General features: G+C 36.3%; 1 protein-coding gene across 8 annotated transcripts in view; it reads right to left on the bottom strand.

Moving 5' to 3' along the window:
- Nucleotides 1-13,245, bottom strand: part of NR2C1 (nuclear receptor subfamily 2 group C member 1) — a 47,393-nt gene that overhangs the window by 13,405 nt on the left and 20,743 nt on the right. For 7 of the 8 annotated variants that reach the window (XM_030959704.1, XM_030959702.1, XM_030959699.1 and 4 more), the window contains 6 exons: nucleotides 10,955-11,185; nucleotides 7,489-7,570; nucleotides 5,289-5,468; nucleotides 3,218-3,365; nucleotides 3,028-3,118; nucleotides 1,150-1,331 (listed from right to left, as the gene is read on the bottom strand). In XM_030959704.1, coding sequence (XP_030815564.1) covers nucleotides 1,150-1,331; nucleotides 3,028-3,118; nucleotides 3,218-3,365; nucleotides 5,289-5,468; nucleotides 7,489-7,570; nucleotides 10,955-11,185 — 914 coding nt within the window. The remainder of the gene's footprint in view (nucleotides 1-1,149; nucleotides 1,332-3,027; nucleotides 3,119-3,217; nucleotides 3,366-5,288; nucleotides 5,469-7,488; nucleotides 7,571-10,954; nucleotides 11,186-13,245) is intronic. The other variant, XM_030959706.1, reaches the window with a different exon arrangement.

Here is a 13,245-nt window from a genome sequence, read left to right as displayed (position 1 = left end):
CTAGACCCTCCCCACTGTGCAGATATTAGGTAACCTACTTGACAAGAGTACATCAAGTCAGAGTTCTTTCAAGCTCTCTGGCTGAGAGAACCAGATGCCTTTTGTAGACAGACTTTTAGAACTGAACAGAAACCCTGAAGTGGGTAAAAATAAGCATCTGGAAGTCCCACCAAATGTAAGATTACTACATCTCTTTGAACAGCCATAGTACTGAATGATGGCTATCAGCACATGTAACAATACCACTTACACGACATATTCTAACATTCTTTACCTAGGAGGACACAGCAAAAGCCCAAATCAGCATCTATAAGAAGTCGGACTGACTTTCTAAGCAGTAAAAAGAAAGGAGCAGAAAAAATGCAATCTACTTGCAATTATACAAAGCAGTAGAGACCACAAGGGAAACCAGATTTTCAGCTACTATATGCCCACCTTTTTCTGCAAAACAGATTTACTCCACATACACTTTCAGAACAGAATGTAAAACGTGGGTGGTGTGTAAAAGAATATTGCTGGGACAGCAGTCAGAAGCTTGCATGAAATGACAACCAAGGAAGAACAGGATTGTGATTGATGGCAAAACTGTTAATGTTCTGTATATACATCTTACACATATGCTCACCACAATGTCTCAGTTAAAGCCAGTGCTAAACACAAGTTTGTAAGATACTCAGTGAATGTATTAATATTGGTAGTGAGAATTCTCTAACTTCTCTTGTGTAGGAGGAAAATGCTTTTCAAGCTTTTAAGGTGATTAATAGTTACAGGCACTTAACACAGATGAGATCTCTTAAGAACAAGTTTTCCAGGATGATGCAAAGTACTAAGACTATAGTACAAGACCTTACTAAGACCTACCTCAGTATGGCCAACCAAAAGGTAAGAAAATCAGTTGTAACACTTATACTGAAATCCATTTCAAGTACAAACAACTAAAAGTATTTATTTCTCTAATGGAACTTTCTTTTAATTTCACTTGGAAGAATCTTACAATATTTACCTTCTACATGAGCTCATGCTGATATTACTATTACTTTTAAAGCAGATACATTTCCTACATTGTGATGACTTAACTAATTGCCTGGTCTGAATTGACAGAGACCTTCTCTTGAAAAGGATAGTATTTTTAAATGTAACATGCCTTACCTTGTAACATCACTACTAGCTTGTTCTTGCTTGAGTTCAGATAATGATGCATCTCCATTACTCAAATTTTCGATCATGGATAGCTCTGTACTGCTTTGTGACACGTCTTTGCATTTACTGAGATTTGCTAATGAAGTCACCACATTTGCCAGTGTACTTAAATCTCCTTGACATGCTTCTACCTAAAGGAAAAGAACAGCTTTTAATTCTCAGATAATTGGCAGCAGTTAACCTGCAAGAGAAGAGCCTAGATTTCACATAAATGAAGAACAGAGCATATACAAAGATATACCTGTAAGAAAACTGTTTTCAGTACATGAGTAACCACAATACAGCAATCAGACACTGCACTGCATCTAAAATATGGAATATTTTGACATTTACTTGTTAAAAGTAATAGCTATCTATCTCTTTCAGAAAGAATACTACTGATGGTAAGCAAGTGCAGAAAGATTTTACATCTCTATGCACTAGTCTGTCACCAGGAATATAAGACTGCTCTAGATTATATTTTTAGCATCTTCCTTCACCATGTAAATGAGTCAGTAGTAACAGGGGAGGAGAATGAGAAGAAGGAATGCATGAAAAGTCACCATTATAAACAAACATAAAAATAATTATGCTGTAGCCTTTTTGGTGTTTATGTCTTTGTTAAACTACAAAGGAAAAAAGCAATTCAGTACTGGCTAGCAATGCAGAGAGGCAGTAAGATGTGTTCCACTCTGTCCCAGGAAAAAAAAAAGTACATTATTAAAGTACATTATTACAGACAAATATGCTGCTGCTAACACCAGACAGAGCAAGCAAAGCAAAATGCATGAAAACAGTATGAGCGTGCTGTTGGTCACTCCTCACACAGGGTACCATTTGTTGTTACTTACCCCTAAAATGGGGCACCAATTTCACAACAGTCACACGACTGACACCAGTGTCAGTCCCTTGTTATCTAAAAACTTCCTCTGATTGACAGAGGACTCAAAAGGTTAGCACCAAAGATGGTCACAAGCATCAGCAGTTTATTAAAGCCTTCATACCTTCTCTCTGTTACAATCCCACAAGCAGCACCAAGCAATACAGACTCCTTCCTCTCACAGCACAACCTGCTAGTGCTAACACCACCTCTCTCCTCCTAACTCTTTATACCTTTTCTCTCACATGCATAACACCAGCCGGCCCTTTTACTCTTTTGTGATTGGTCAATACACATCAGCATTCCATGCTTCTTCTCCTTCAGTGCTGGTCACCTGTCTTACACAGCTGCAACTTACCAGGGGCAAGACTGCCTGCAGCACTATCTTCATTCTCTTACAATCCATTCTCCCATTCTAATTTAATATCAGCTACAAAAACACAAATACTCTGCATATGTGAAGAAGCTACCACAAGACTTTAGTGGATCAGTAAGTGCAACAAAATTAAAACAAAGGAAATACAGCTCATAAATAAAATTGTTGATGAGATAAGTCTTATCAGCTTTACCAAAAAAATAGTGATTCAGGAGAAAAAAGTATCCAACTGTATTTACACATGGCACTGTGACAGTGTGTAATAGTGCCATAAGAAGTTGTGAACACTTCACTTTATTTGTACAAAAGAGCGAGCCAAGCATCAGGATTATCCCAAAACAAAAATTAAAATAAAACTGCCCTTAAGACTCCTAAAAATGTGAAGGAAGAGTATTTACTTTGTTGTGTTTTCAGTATTTTTACTGTGTGAGGCTAAGAGGATTCTTGTAAAGAGAAGGCATTTGTAACAGTGGTGAATGTTGTAAAGGAGTGTTTTAAAAATTAATTTAACCAAATAGAACACCCTTCTCTCCTTACATATACAATTACAGCAATTAGCTCTACTTATTATATCAGTCATATCATCACATACCTTATCTGGAGTCATCAGCACAGTAGGTTCACTTTTTATTGCAGACGGATGAATGTTAACAAACATTCCTGACTCCAGCAAACCCGTTGATCTGACAGAAAACAGCACAAGTTTTAATTTTGATTAATTTTTAAATTCAATTTTTTTTTCAGAAGGCAGAGATAGCCACTTCTGAATACAATTTACATACCTTGCTGTTTCATTGTCTGTTACAAAAGTTGGGGTTGCAGCTAATGGACTACGAAGATCTTTCCGAATGTAGATCTTTTCTGTAGAAGCTGCACAGTTTGAAGATTTTTCTCTTGACACTTCAATAGGTTTCCTCTCACACTGTACAGCTACAGAAGTAACACCCAACTATTAAATCACCTCAAATTACAGAATAAGAAATAATACTTTTTTTCTTTATTTAATATTTGTTTTTAATAATAATCCCGAAAATAGCTAATATATATATATTAAATATATCCCACAACCAACACGCTAACAAGTTGGATAAAACCAGCACACCAACTTGGTGAGTTCTAAGTGAAATGATGTAATAGTCAAAGTCTGAGATGGAACATATGCAGCATTTTAAAGTCAAAATTAAGGGAGACATCTCCTCATTTTTCATTTGAATCAAAGTGGCAGCTTAAAGCTTCTCATTCCCTCAGTTTCACTATCTCACATTCTCACTTCCTTTGTAAAGGACTCATGGTATGTTTTTCCATGGATTGTGTGTCTCTGTTGTAACCATATAACTTCATTCACTTAATGAAATCTTCTCAAGTTAGGACCTCAGACAAAACAGAGGGAAAGGTACATTCACAAAGTTGAGTTCAGATCATTTAAGATAAATCTGGGCAAGACTCTGGCTCACAGTCACTGACTTCAAACAAGTGGATTTTTTAATTTGACTCAGTGAAACAAGGTGGAATGAACTGGGGCTTTAGCCTACAGATGTATCATCTTGCTTTGAACATTAAAATGAAACTTACAATATTACCCTCTATGGGGAAAATGTGGAAATGTGAAAAATGTATAACTTCAGATAAAAAAACTAAAAACTTTTCAAGATAGCAGTAGACTGTGATGCTATTCAAATTTTTACACTGATAAGTATCTTTAACCCCATATGCTGTAATTTTAAGTATTGACAATGCTGTTGAAGTCAGCCTGCAACCCACAAATTGTGCTTTAAAGGGTGGGAGATGGAGGCAAGTATTTCATCTTCCTTTGTAAATGCTGTGCTCAGTAGCAGGGTCTCACTTTGCTGAGAAAAGGCCAAGGCTTCTTCAAGGGACAAATAATCCTCACTGAGGGAGCAACAGTCCAAGACCATGCTAAGTTTTCTTTCCTTTCTCCACCCCACTGAGGAATGAGACTTCTTATCACCAATCCTCTCTCCCACTCACTATTCACCCATGACCCAGAGACTATTTTCCTGCCTTCTGATCCCTAACGCAGTGATTTTGCTCTGCTTAAAAAAGTCTCCTGTGGAGGGGCCTGTTCTTACTTACTGCCAGCTGAACTAGAGGGTAAAGATCCACTTTCACTGCCCCAGCTTTTCCTCCCTTTCTGAATTAATTTCCTCTGTGTTACTGATTTCTGCTGACAGAGGCAGGGCTGTAAGGAGGAAATGTCCACAGAAGTTCAAGAGGGTCAGTAAAAAAAGTGCAGGATGACAGAGAGCAGAGAACAAGACCAATACTGTATGTACTACAACAGTGTCACAGTATTAGGTCTGAAGAATCTATGTTTTGTGTGATTTTCTGTGTATTTAGTATTCTGATACTGCTGTGATATCGCACTACCACTACATCTAATGTATGGAAAGCTAGAAATGAACTTGGAATCTGCAGGAATCGGTAAGAACTGAACTTTAGGTCACTATGGATCTCTGCCTTATGAGTAACTGTCTCTGCAGAGCTTTGCCAAAATTGAACAGCAATCTCAGTTATGGAAAAACTGAAAGGAAGGTGGAGTTCAAAAAGTTCAGTAACTTGAACTGCACAAAAAAAATGCAGACATGTTTGATATTTGCCATGTAGGAACAACAATTCATTCACTTTTATCACATGGCATGGAGCTTATTAAGCTTTTAAAGCAAACACCTGAAAGCATTTAACATTTCTGATACACCAAACTTTCTTTAAAGGAAACAGATACAACGATTTAAAAATATGTAACCATGATAACAATTTGTATCTACACAAAGCATAGCTTTTGTAACATGAAGCAGCTGCCAGGTGAAGCAGTTTGCTCTTGTTCAGACTTACAATCCTGTTTCATCCCAAAGGCGATGCATCTCTGCAGCCTACAATACTGGCAGCGATTCCGGTGGTGCTTGTTAATGACGCAGTCCTTCGTTCCTCGGCAGGAATAAACCAAATTCTTCCGTATGCTCCTTTTAAAGAATCCTTTGCATCCCTCACAGGTCACTGCTCCATAATGACGCCCTAATTACAAAGCAACAGAAAATGTGACATTAATTTTACAGTATCATATTCATTTTTTAGACTTGACATTTATTAAAGACAAAATATTAGCTATTTTACCCATGGATTGTTTTTCCACGGATTGTGGGTCTGTGTTGAACCCACATAACTTCATTAAGTGAATGAAGTTCTCAAGTGAGGACCTTTTTTTCCTCATGGGTTGCAGATCTTAAAATATTCTGGGGCTATAAAACAACATAAAAAAGCAGGTGAACCATTTTTCTAGTTCAAAGCACTTAAACAGGATTTTACAAACAGGCAAGTTGCTTATTAAATTATTTCCTTATCTATTGACAGCAGTGTTAAAAAAGGCTAAGAAAAAAGGTCAGTAAGAACATAGCAAAAAAATTTTAATTTATAGATTTCTCTAGTAATTTTCCCATGATTTCTCATTACAATTTCAGCTGTTGAAATTGTATGCATTAAATCTAATGCAACAACGGAAAGTGCAACATGGCATTTGACAGCATGAGGCAATCACTTCAAAGCTTTATTTTCACCTTTCATTTTCCTAACAGGGAAACGGTATGTCCGTAGTTCTTGCAGTAAAACATCAATGAAAAAATAATCTAGAATAAGTACAATTTTTATTTTTGAAGACCAGTTCTGCAAGTTTTCTGTATAATACAAAAATTTCTAAAATATACTACAAAAAGTAAGTTTTACAATTATTTTTAGAAGTAATTTATTTTGATTTTGCATAAAATATAAACATTAAAAAAAGGATTGATGAAGGCATGCTTGGCAGTTGCAACTATTTTAATTTATGAATCCTTGAAATACCTATGGCACATTACAAAATAAATCACAAATATGACCTAATTTAGGGGAAAACACTTTAAAGTTCTTTCCTGAAGTTTCTAAAAATTCTGACAGCTTTTCTAGATTCATTTATCACAACCTTTTTACCACTACTAAAATGTGAAATTTCAAAAGCATCATACGCATTCAAAGTATATTGTCTGAAACATTTTAGTGGCAACTGGATTATGAATATTCATTCTGCAAAGTACCAGGGCTGCTTCTTCACCTACTCTTTTGATGTAGCTTCTTGGATTCCAGCTTGCAAGTGTCTGCAAAGCAGCTTTCATGACAGAGCTTGTCACATGGGAGGCTCTCCAAAACCTGCAGCTGCTCAGAGGAACATGGCACTCTCCCCAGAGTCATCACCACTGACCAATATTCCAAGGCCAGCACAGGAGGAAAACCTCCTTGGATCTCCAGCCCCTCAAGGGAGACTCCAGCCCTCCTCTGGGGAGTCAGAGAAGTTTTAACAATTAGAACACACCGATCAGATCTTTGCCTTAAATTCGATGGAAATTTCCTTGAGATGGGTAAGGTCTGACAAGTTTTAGAGCTCTAGCAACTGTATTTTTTATGTAAAACTTTGCCAATTTTTTGAAAAAGAGATTTAATACATTTTACTTTCTAGCAAGTTTGCTCCCTGCTGAAGGGAGACCTCATAGTAGTCTGCAGGTATCCTCACAAGGGGAAATAGATGAGCAGGCACTGACCTGGCACACTCCCTCCAGTGCCAGGACCCAAGGGAATGGCATGAAGCTGGTCAGGGAGATTTTAGGTTATATGTTAGGAAAAAGGTTCTTCACCCAGAGGGTGACTGCGTACTGGCACAGGCTCCACAGGGAAGTGGTCACAGCACCAGCCTGACAGAGCTCAAGAAGTGTCTGGACAAGGCTCTCAAGCACAAAGTGTGATTCTTGGAGTGTCCTGTGCATGGCCAAGAGTTGGACTTCAGTGACCCTTGAGGGTCCCTTCCAACTCAGGATATTCTATCATTCTATGTAAAACAACAATAAATTCTATCCATGGTTACTAGAGTACCACTTAGTGAAATTCTCCACTGCATGTACAGAAATTTATACATGTATAGGCATGCAAACTGTTACACGGCTTCAGAAGAATTTTAAACTGCTTTTATAAATTGCACCACCTTAAAAAAAAGGAAGAAAAAACCAAATACCTGATGCTTTGTCTCCACACACAACACACAGATCAAACACTTTATTTAGGCCCTGTTCATTGGGGGAGTTGTCCGTTAAAATCTGAAAAAAAGTGTGAAAGAATTTAATTTTTATTTTTCTTACCATCTAGAAATAGTAAAATATATCTCATGCTTGTGTTTTTTGTCTAAGATAGGGGACTAAATCTACAAAGTATCATGTTTTCTTGATTGCATCTAATGGTCTTCAGAGACACAGTCGCTACCTGCCATGCCACTGTGCTCCCTTTCAGGAGGGAACAAGCGTTTTATTTGTAAGCTTTTGAGAAGAATTCAAGATCACATTTCTCTAAATACTACTTTTGCAAAATGGACTGACATTTTGAAAAACTTTCAGCATCTGCATACTCTTACCATTTGTTCAATTTTATATTTATATACTAGTGGCTCATCGATAGTACAAAAGAGATGAAAGCACTAAACAGACGGAATTAAAAAAATTCCTTGTAAAGGCTACTAGACCTACACAGAGGTTTATTAACTTCTTTTTTTATAATACACATAGATATGGGCCAAAAGTAAATGTACTCTGGACACAACCTTTAACTTCCAACTGGTATATAGCTTGGCTTTCAGTAACAGTTTGACATTATTAAAATATTCTTGTCTTGTTTCAGTCATTTATCTCTGATACCTGTAAAACTTTGTTAAGCACATAATTTTAGAATCCCAGTACTACAGGGCAGGCACCAGAACATTTCACTTAATCTTTGAAAACTATCCCACCACAACATAAATAAAGCAAAAATTCCATTTAAAAAAGGAACATACAAATGACAAATAACAAATAAACATCATCTTGACATAGAAAAGAAAAAAAAAAGTTCTTCTCATTCAAAAGAGAATATAGTTCAGAAGCTTTAAGAGTTTTTAACTTCTACTGTGCCTTAAAGGGAAGCCAGACTCCACATTCTTGCTTTGCATGTTCAGAACACGTCCTCGGATAAAAAGGGAAGTAACCAAAACAGAAAGTATTCTCTCCTCCAGAGAGAAAATTTCGAAATTGTGCTTTTTAGAGTTTGGAACATAGTACAGACGATGTATGTAGAAAAGTTTAACAAGCATATTTCTTTCTAGTTAGCCTTGTTACCAATACAGTCTCTGAGATTCATCTCGTATGTTTTCTTTAAAAAAACCCAACTTTTAAAGAAAAGTAAGATGATGAGTTAAGAGAATAGTAACCTCTTGATCCTTCCAAATTTCCAGTATTAACATTATGTATTTTCATGATATTATAGAAAATATAAATTCTAAGTCCTTCCATAAATTAAAGCTGCACTGAAATGGGAAGTTCCACATAAGGAAGGACTACAGAAACGGCCCATAAGGAGATAAAACCCCCAGACTCAGAGAACTTATTAACTGACCTTGAACATGAAGAATAAAAATTTATTATTAATATGAAAAAGAGCCACTGATGTTAAAATAGATGATGGGAGAAAGGGTCTTGCCAAATGAGTCAATGTAAAGATAAGATGCAATAACAGAGAGGTTTTTGGCAGAACAAACAAATGGGCATTTCAAGTGAAGGCTACAGAAGAAGAAGAAGAAAACAGGTGAAATTGGAGATGGAAAGATCATTCGAGGGAGAAAATACAAAAGATCCCAAAGGGATGCAGGCGAACAGCAAATGAATGGTACTCTATATTTCCTGAAATTTTCAATGAACAAAGGAAATCTCTACCCATATATATCAGAGGACAACAGAACAATTTAACTAGAGTGACAGAATACCCTGTTGCTTCTCAAACTGATATATTTTGCCCAAATGATACCATCAGAACTACAGCTTTCAATCTTTTTTACAGATTTCCTCTTTTCCTGAATTTTGCCTTATAAACCAGTGTGGCATACTTCTCATCTCTTAAGTTGTCTTTGAAAATAATTTTTACATGGACTACTCGTATCTCACTAGTTTATATTTTTGTTGAGGCTTACCTAAAATACAAAATGCATGATAACACTAAGCATGCTTCAGTGCCTCTCAATAGGATTGGCTTTTGCTACTGGTCCCCTATTCACAGTAATAAAATTCTTTGGAGCAAGGACCTAGGGTGTCCATTTGCAAAGAACTGTGAATTTCAAAAATAGTAATATTATATAATACAGAGAATCTTTCAAGCTTACACAATGTGTAGGTAGTGAATCAGTGGACTGGTTCACAGAAGAGCACAAACTAAACAGTTAAAGAGTCTGCAGCTGAAAAGAGATTGCTTGAAAGAGGATTTTGTAGTGATCTATAAACCCCCACACAAATCCTTAATAGTATCTTCCAGTGCAAGAGACACCTAATTAAACAATTCTCTCAGACAGTAAAATAATCTAACGTATTCTTGGCACACCATAGGATATTATATAGAATAAAGCTTACATGATCTATATAAATAACAAAAAAAGGTTGTTTAACTTTAATAGCAGCTATCAAATATGATGGTCCAACTGCAGTCTCCAAATCAGGAGGTTCCTCTGAACCATCAGCTAATGAAAGTAAAAGGATATGCTCAAAAAGATCATTATTTACTTGGCCATCTTTTAACATTTTTCCTTAAGCAGCTGTTTATGGTCACAATGTTTAAGTGTTTGATACGGGACTAAATGGACTGCAGCCATCTGAATGTAGTCTGGCCCACCACTGATGTATTGTAACAGCAGCATAAATGTGTCTGGGTGGAACACATGCAGTAACTGTACTGCAGCTGGATGCAGCATCCTCCTACTTCATGCTGAAGCAGGTCACATCTCCCAGCTCTTCTTGCATGTTTCTGACACTCTTCACAACAGTGCCATGCCATCCCTGCCAGGCTGGGACAGAAAGCCTGGAAGTTGGAGGGTGGCAACTAAGGAAATGGCACATACAATGTGCATGGGAGTAAGGTACACTGGGGACCAGCTAAGGGAGTTACAACCCTGCCTAGCAACAATATCACATTAGTAAACACAAAATATTAGTGTTATATCCTCACCCCCATAGAGTCATGTATTGCTCCACTAAATAGTCTGAGCACTGCTGTGGACTAGAATTCACACAGCTGAACAGCAGTTGCAACAGTGTGCAAAAAGGAAAACCAGCAAAGGGAAATGTTAAGAGAGAAGGACAATGGAGAAATGTTTTTCAACAATACATGAAAACAGATGGAGAGTTAATGAGCAGAAATAAAGGACCGTTGGCATGGCAGAATCTGGAAATGACAATAAAAATAACTGTATTCTTCCTAATGTCATGAGCCAACATATAAATTTTAAAAGCAAGAAATTTACTAAAAAAAGGTTTTTCATAATTTTTAAGTATCCACAGTGAGTCGCAGTGCAAGGAAAATTATACTTTAAAAAAAACCAAAAAGGAGAACCCAGACAGACTTATTTGGAAATAAAACATCTTTTCTTATCCCATTTGAATGAAAAATATGAAATAAAGTGGATTATCTACCTGGATGTGTTGTGCAGATATATCAGGGGATGCAAAAAACAGTTGGTTGACACCTGCAGCATCTGGAGTTGCTAGGATAACTTTTCCTGGAGTGGAATCTTGTCTGGCAAGGATCACCTTGCTTGGGGTAGAGCCATCATGATTTGTTAAGATGAACTGCTTGCCTGCTGAGCTCTGATCAAGTGATGTAACAATCTGAATCTTCTGGCCCGTCTGCTGATCTGTGACAATCTAATAATACATTTATCTCAATTGTTATGGTGATTTAACCTTTTGGACCCAATCCGGGCACTTGAAGAAAATGGGACTTTGCCTTTCACATTTGAGAAGCAGGATCATCTTCCCCTCCATCACACAAGAGCGAATTAAACTCAGGCAAAAACCTGGATTTTCACTGTATTTGAAACACATTTCAATCAAGGGTGTTTGAAGTAAAACCTGAGTTCGTATTCAATTTTTACAACTGACACGTGTTTTTACAACACTACTGAAACTCCTGACAATTCTAACATCCAGAACTCAAGGCATGTCTCTAGCTGAGCCCCAAGACCCAACAGGTTATAAGAAATCTTAAATCTTGAATTCACTGCTCTCTACATGAAGTGTTTGCAGCACCTCCAAGGTTTGGTTACTTAACAAAAAACTTCTTAAAACCACAAACGTAGACGTCCAAGCGAAAAAAGTAAGCAGTAAACAGCAGGAAAAGCAATTATATTTTTGCACCTGTATATACATTTTAGACTTCATTTTGTGGGGACCTTTTTTTACATGTACATTTCTAAATAAATTAGTGAAACAGAATCTCCTTCCCTGCCTTTTTTTCTTTTCTTTTTTTAAGGAAAAAGAACAGATCTACAGGGTGTTTTTTTCCATTTTTTCCCTGCTTTCAAGCACAAATACAGCAGAATTTTTATAAAATAGCCCTCTACTTTCTGCCAACTTTGTCAGAAGATTATAATCCACGGAGAAAATAATCAGGATTCTATATATATTCCATTATAAATCTCACTTTTAGTCACTGCATATCTCCTTAAAAATGTCTATATGGAAAACTGCCTGGTTTATTCTGGAGACTAGGGAGAATTATCCTACAAAGACTGTTTCCTGCAAACTATTTTGAATTACAGATCAATAAAACAGCTCCTATTAACTTGTTTTTTAAATTGTAGAAAAACATTTATGTTTATCTACACATCCCTACCATTCATATTGCAGATATGAATTTTATTTTTATTACAGATGACATTTATTTACTTGTCTAATATTTACCGTAACTTGTTCCCCATAATTGGAGTGCCAATATTAATTGTATTTCCTAGATGGAGAACTATGGCACAAAGAAACTGAAGGAGGCATAATTTCACATGAATTCTTTATCAACTTTGCTATTGAACCTTCACAACAGGCTTATTACTTTCTCTAAATGCCCAATACCTGTGTATAGTTTGCATTTTAAAAAGATAAGCAGTGATGAGTATCCAATTTCAACAGTTATAACACAATATTGCCACTTTCAAATATTCATAAATCATGAGTTTCATTACACAAAACAAATGTGTTTCCTTCAGGTGGCCTTGTGCTCTTAACATTTTAATGGATCAAAACTCAAATCTTTTTCTCTACACAATATGATTAAAAGTGTCTCTAAGAGAAAAGTGCAGATAAATGATAACATTCTAAACGCTAAAGAACAAAAGTTATCATGGGATTTGGGGTGTAGGGTGAGAAGCCAATGCCAAAACATGACAATAATTATCGACACGATAAATTTTCTGTTCAGTTTTTTCATATATCCTCATGTCTGGGACCACATATGGCTACAGCAGACCATTATTTCTTTAAATTCCTTTAGGCTGGTTCTATATTCTTTAGAAGGCAAATTTCCTTGCCCTTTTCACTTCCCTTCATTCCTTAATTTAATTTTCTTTGTTCCATTTTCCTTCATTCACAATCTTTATTTCTCTTTGTAATTTTTTGTAATTTATTTCTCTTTGTAATTTTTGGCTATTTCCAAAGTAGCTAATATTCCATTCCTCTTCTTTCCAAGCATCTATTTTATTTGGATTAGGAGAAATCCAATGTATATTATGCTCAATAGGGTGCATAGATGTACAAAAGCCAAACAGAACACTGCGCTGTTTTTTGAATTTCCAGACCTGCTCTTTGAAAGACACTCTTAACTAAAATGTCTCCATATCAAATCTTAAAAGCATAACTGTGAGTACCCCAAAAAAGGTACATATTCCATCTAGTTAGGTTTATAAAAAGTATACCCAAAAAACAGCATGTCC

Source organism: Camarhynchus parvulus, chromosome 1A, assembly GCF_901933205.1.
Source record: "Camarhynchus parvulus chromosome 1A, STF_HiC, whole genome shotgun sequence".
Taxonomy (NCBI): Eukaryota; Metazoa; Chordata; class Aves; order Passeriformes; family Thraupidae; genus Camarhynchus; species Camarhynchus parvulus.
Note: the sequence above shows the minus strand (reverse complement) of the source record. Positions and strands in the feature narration are given on the sequence as shown.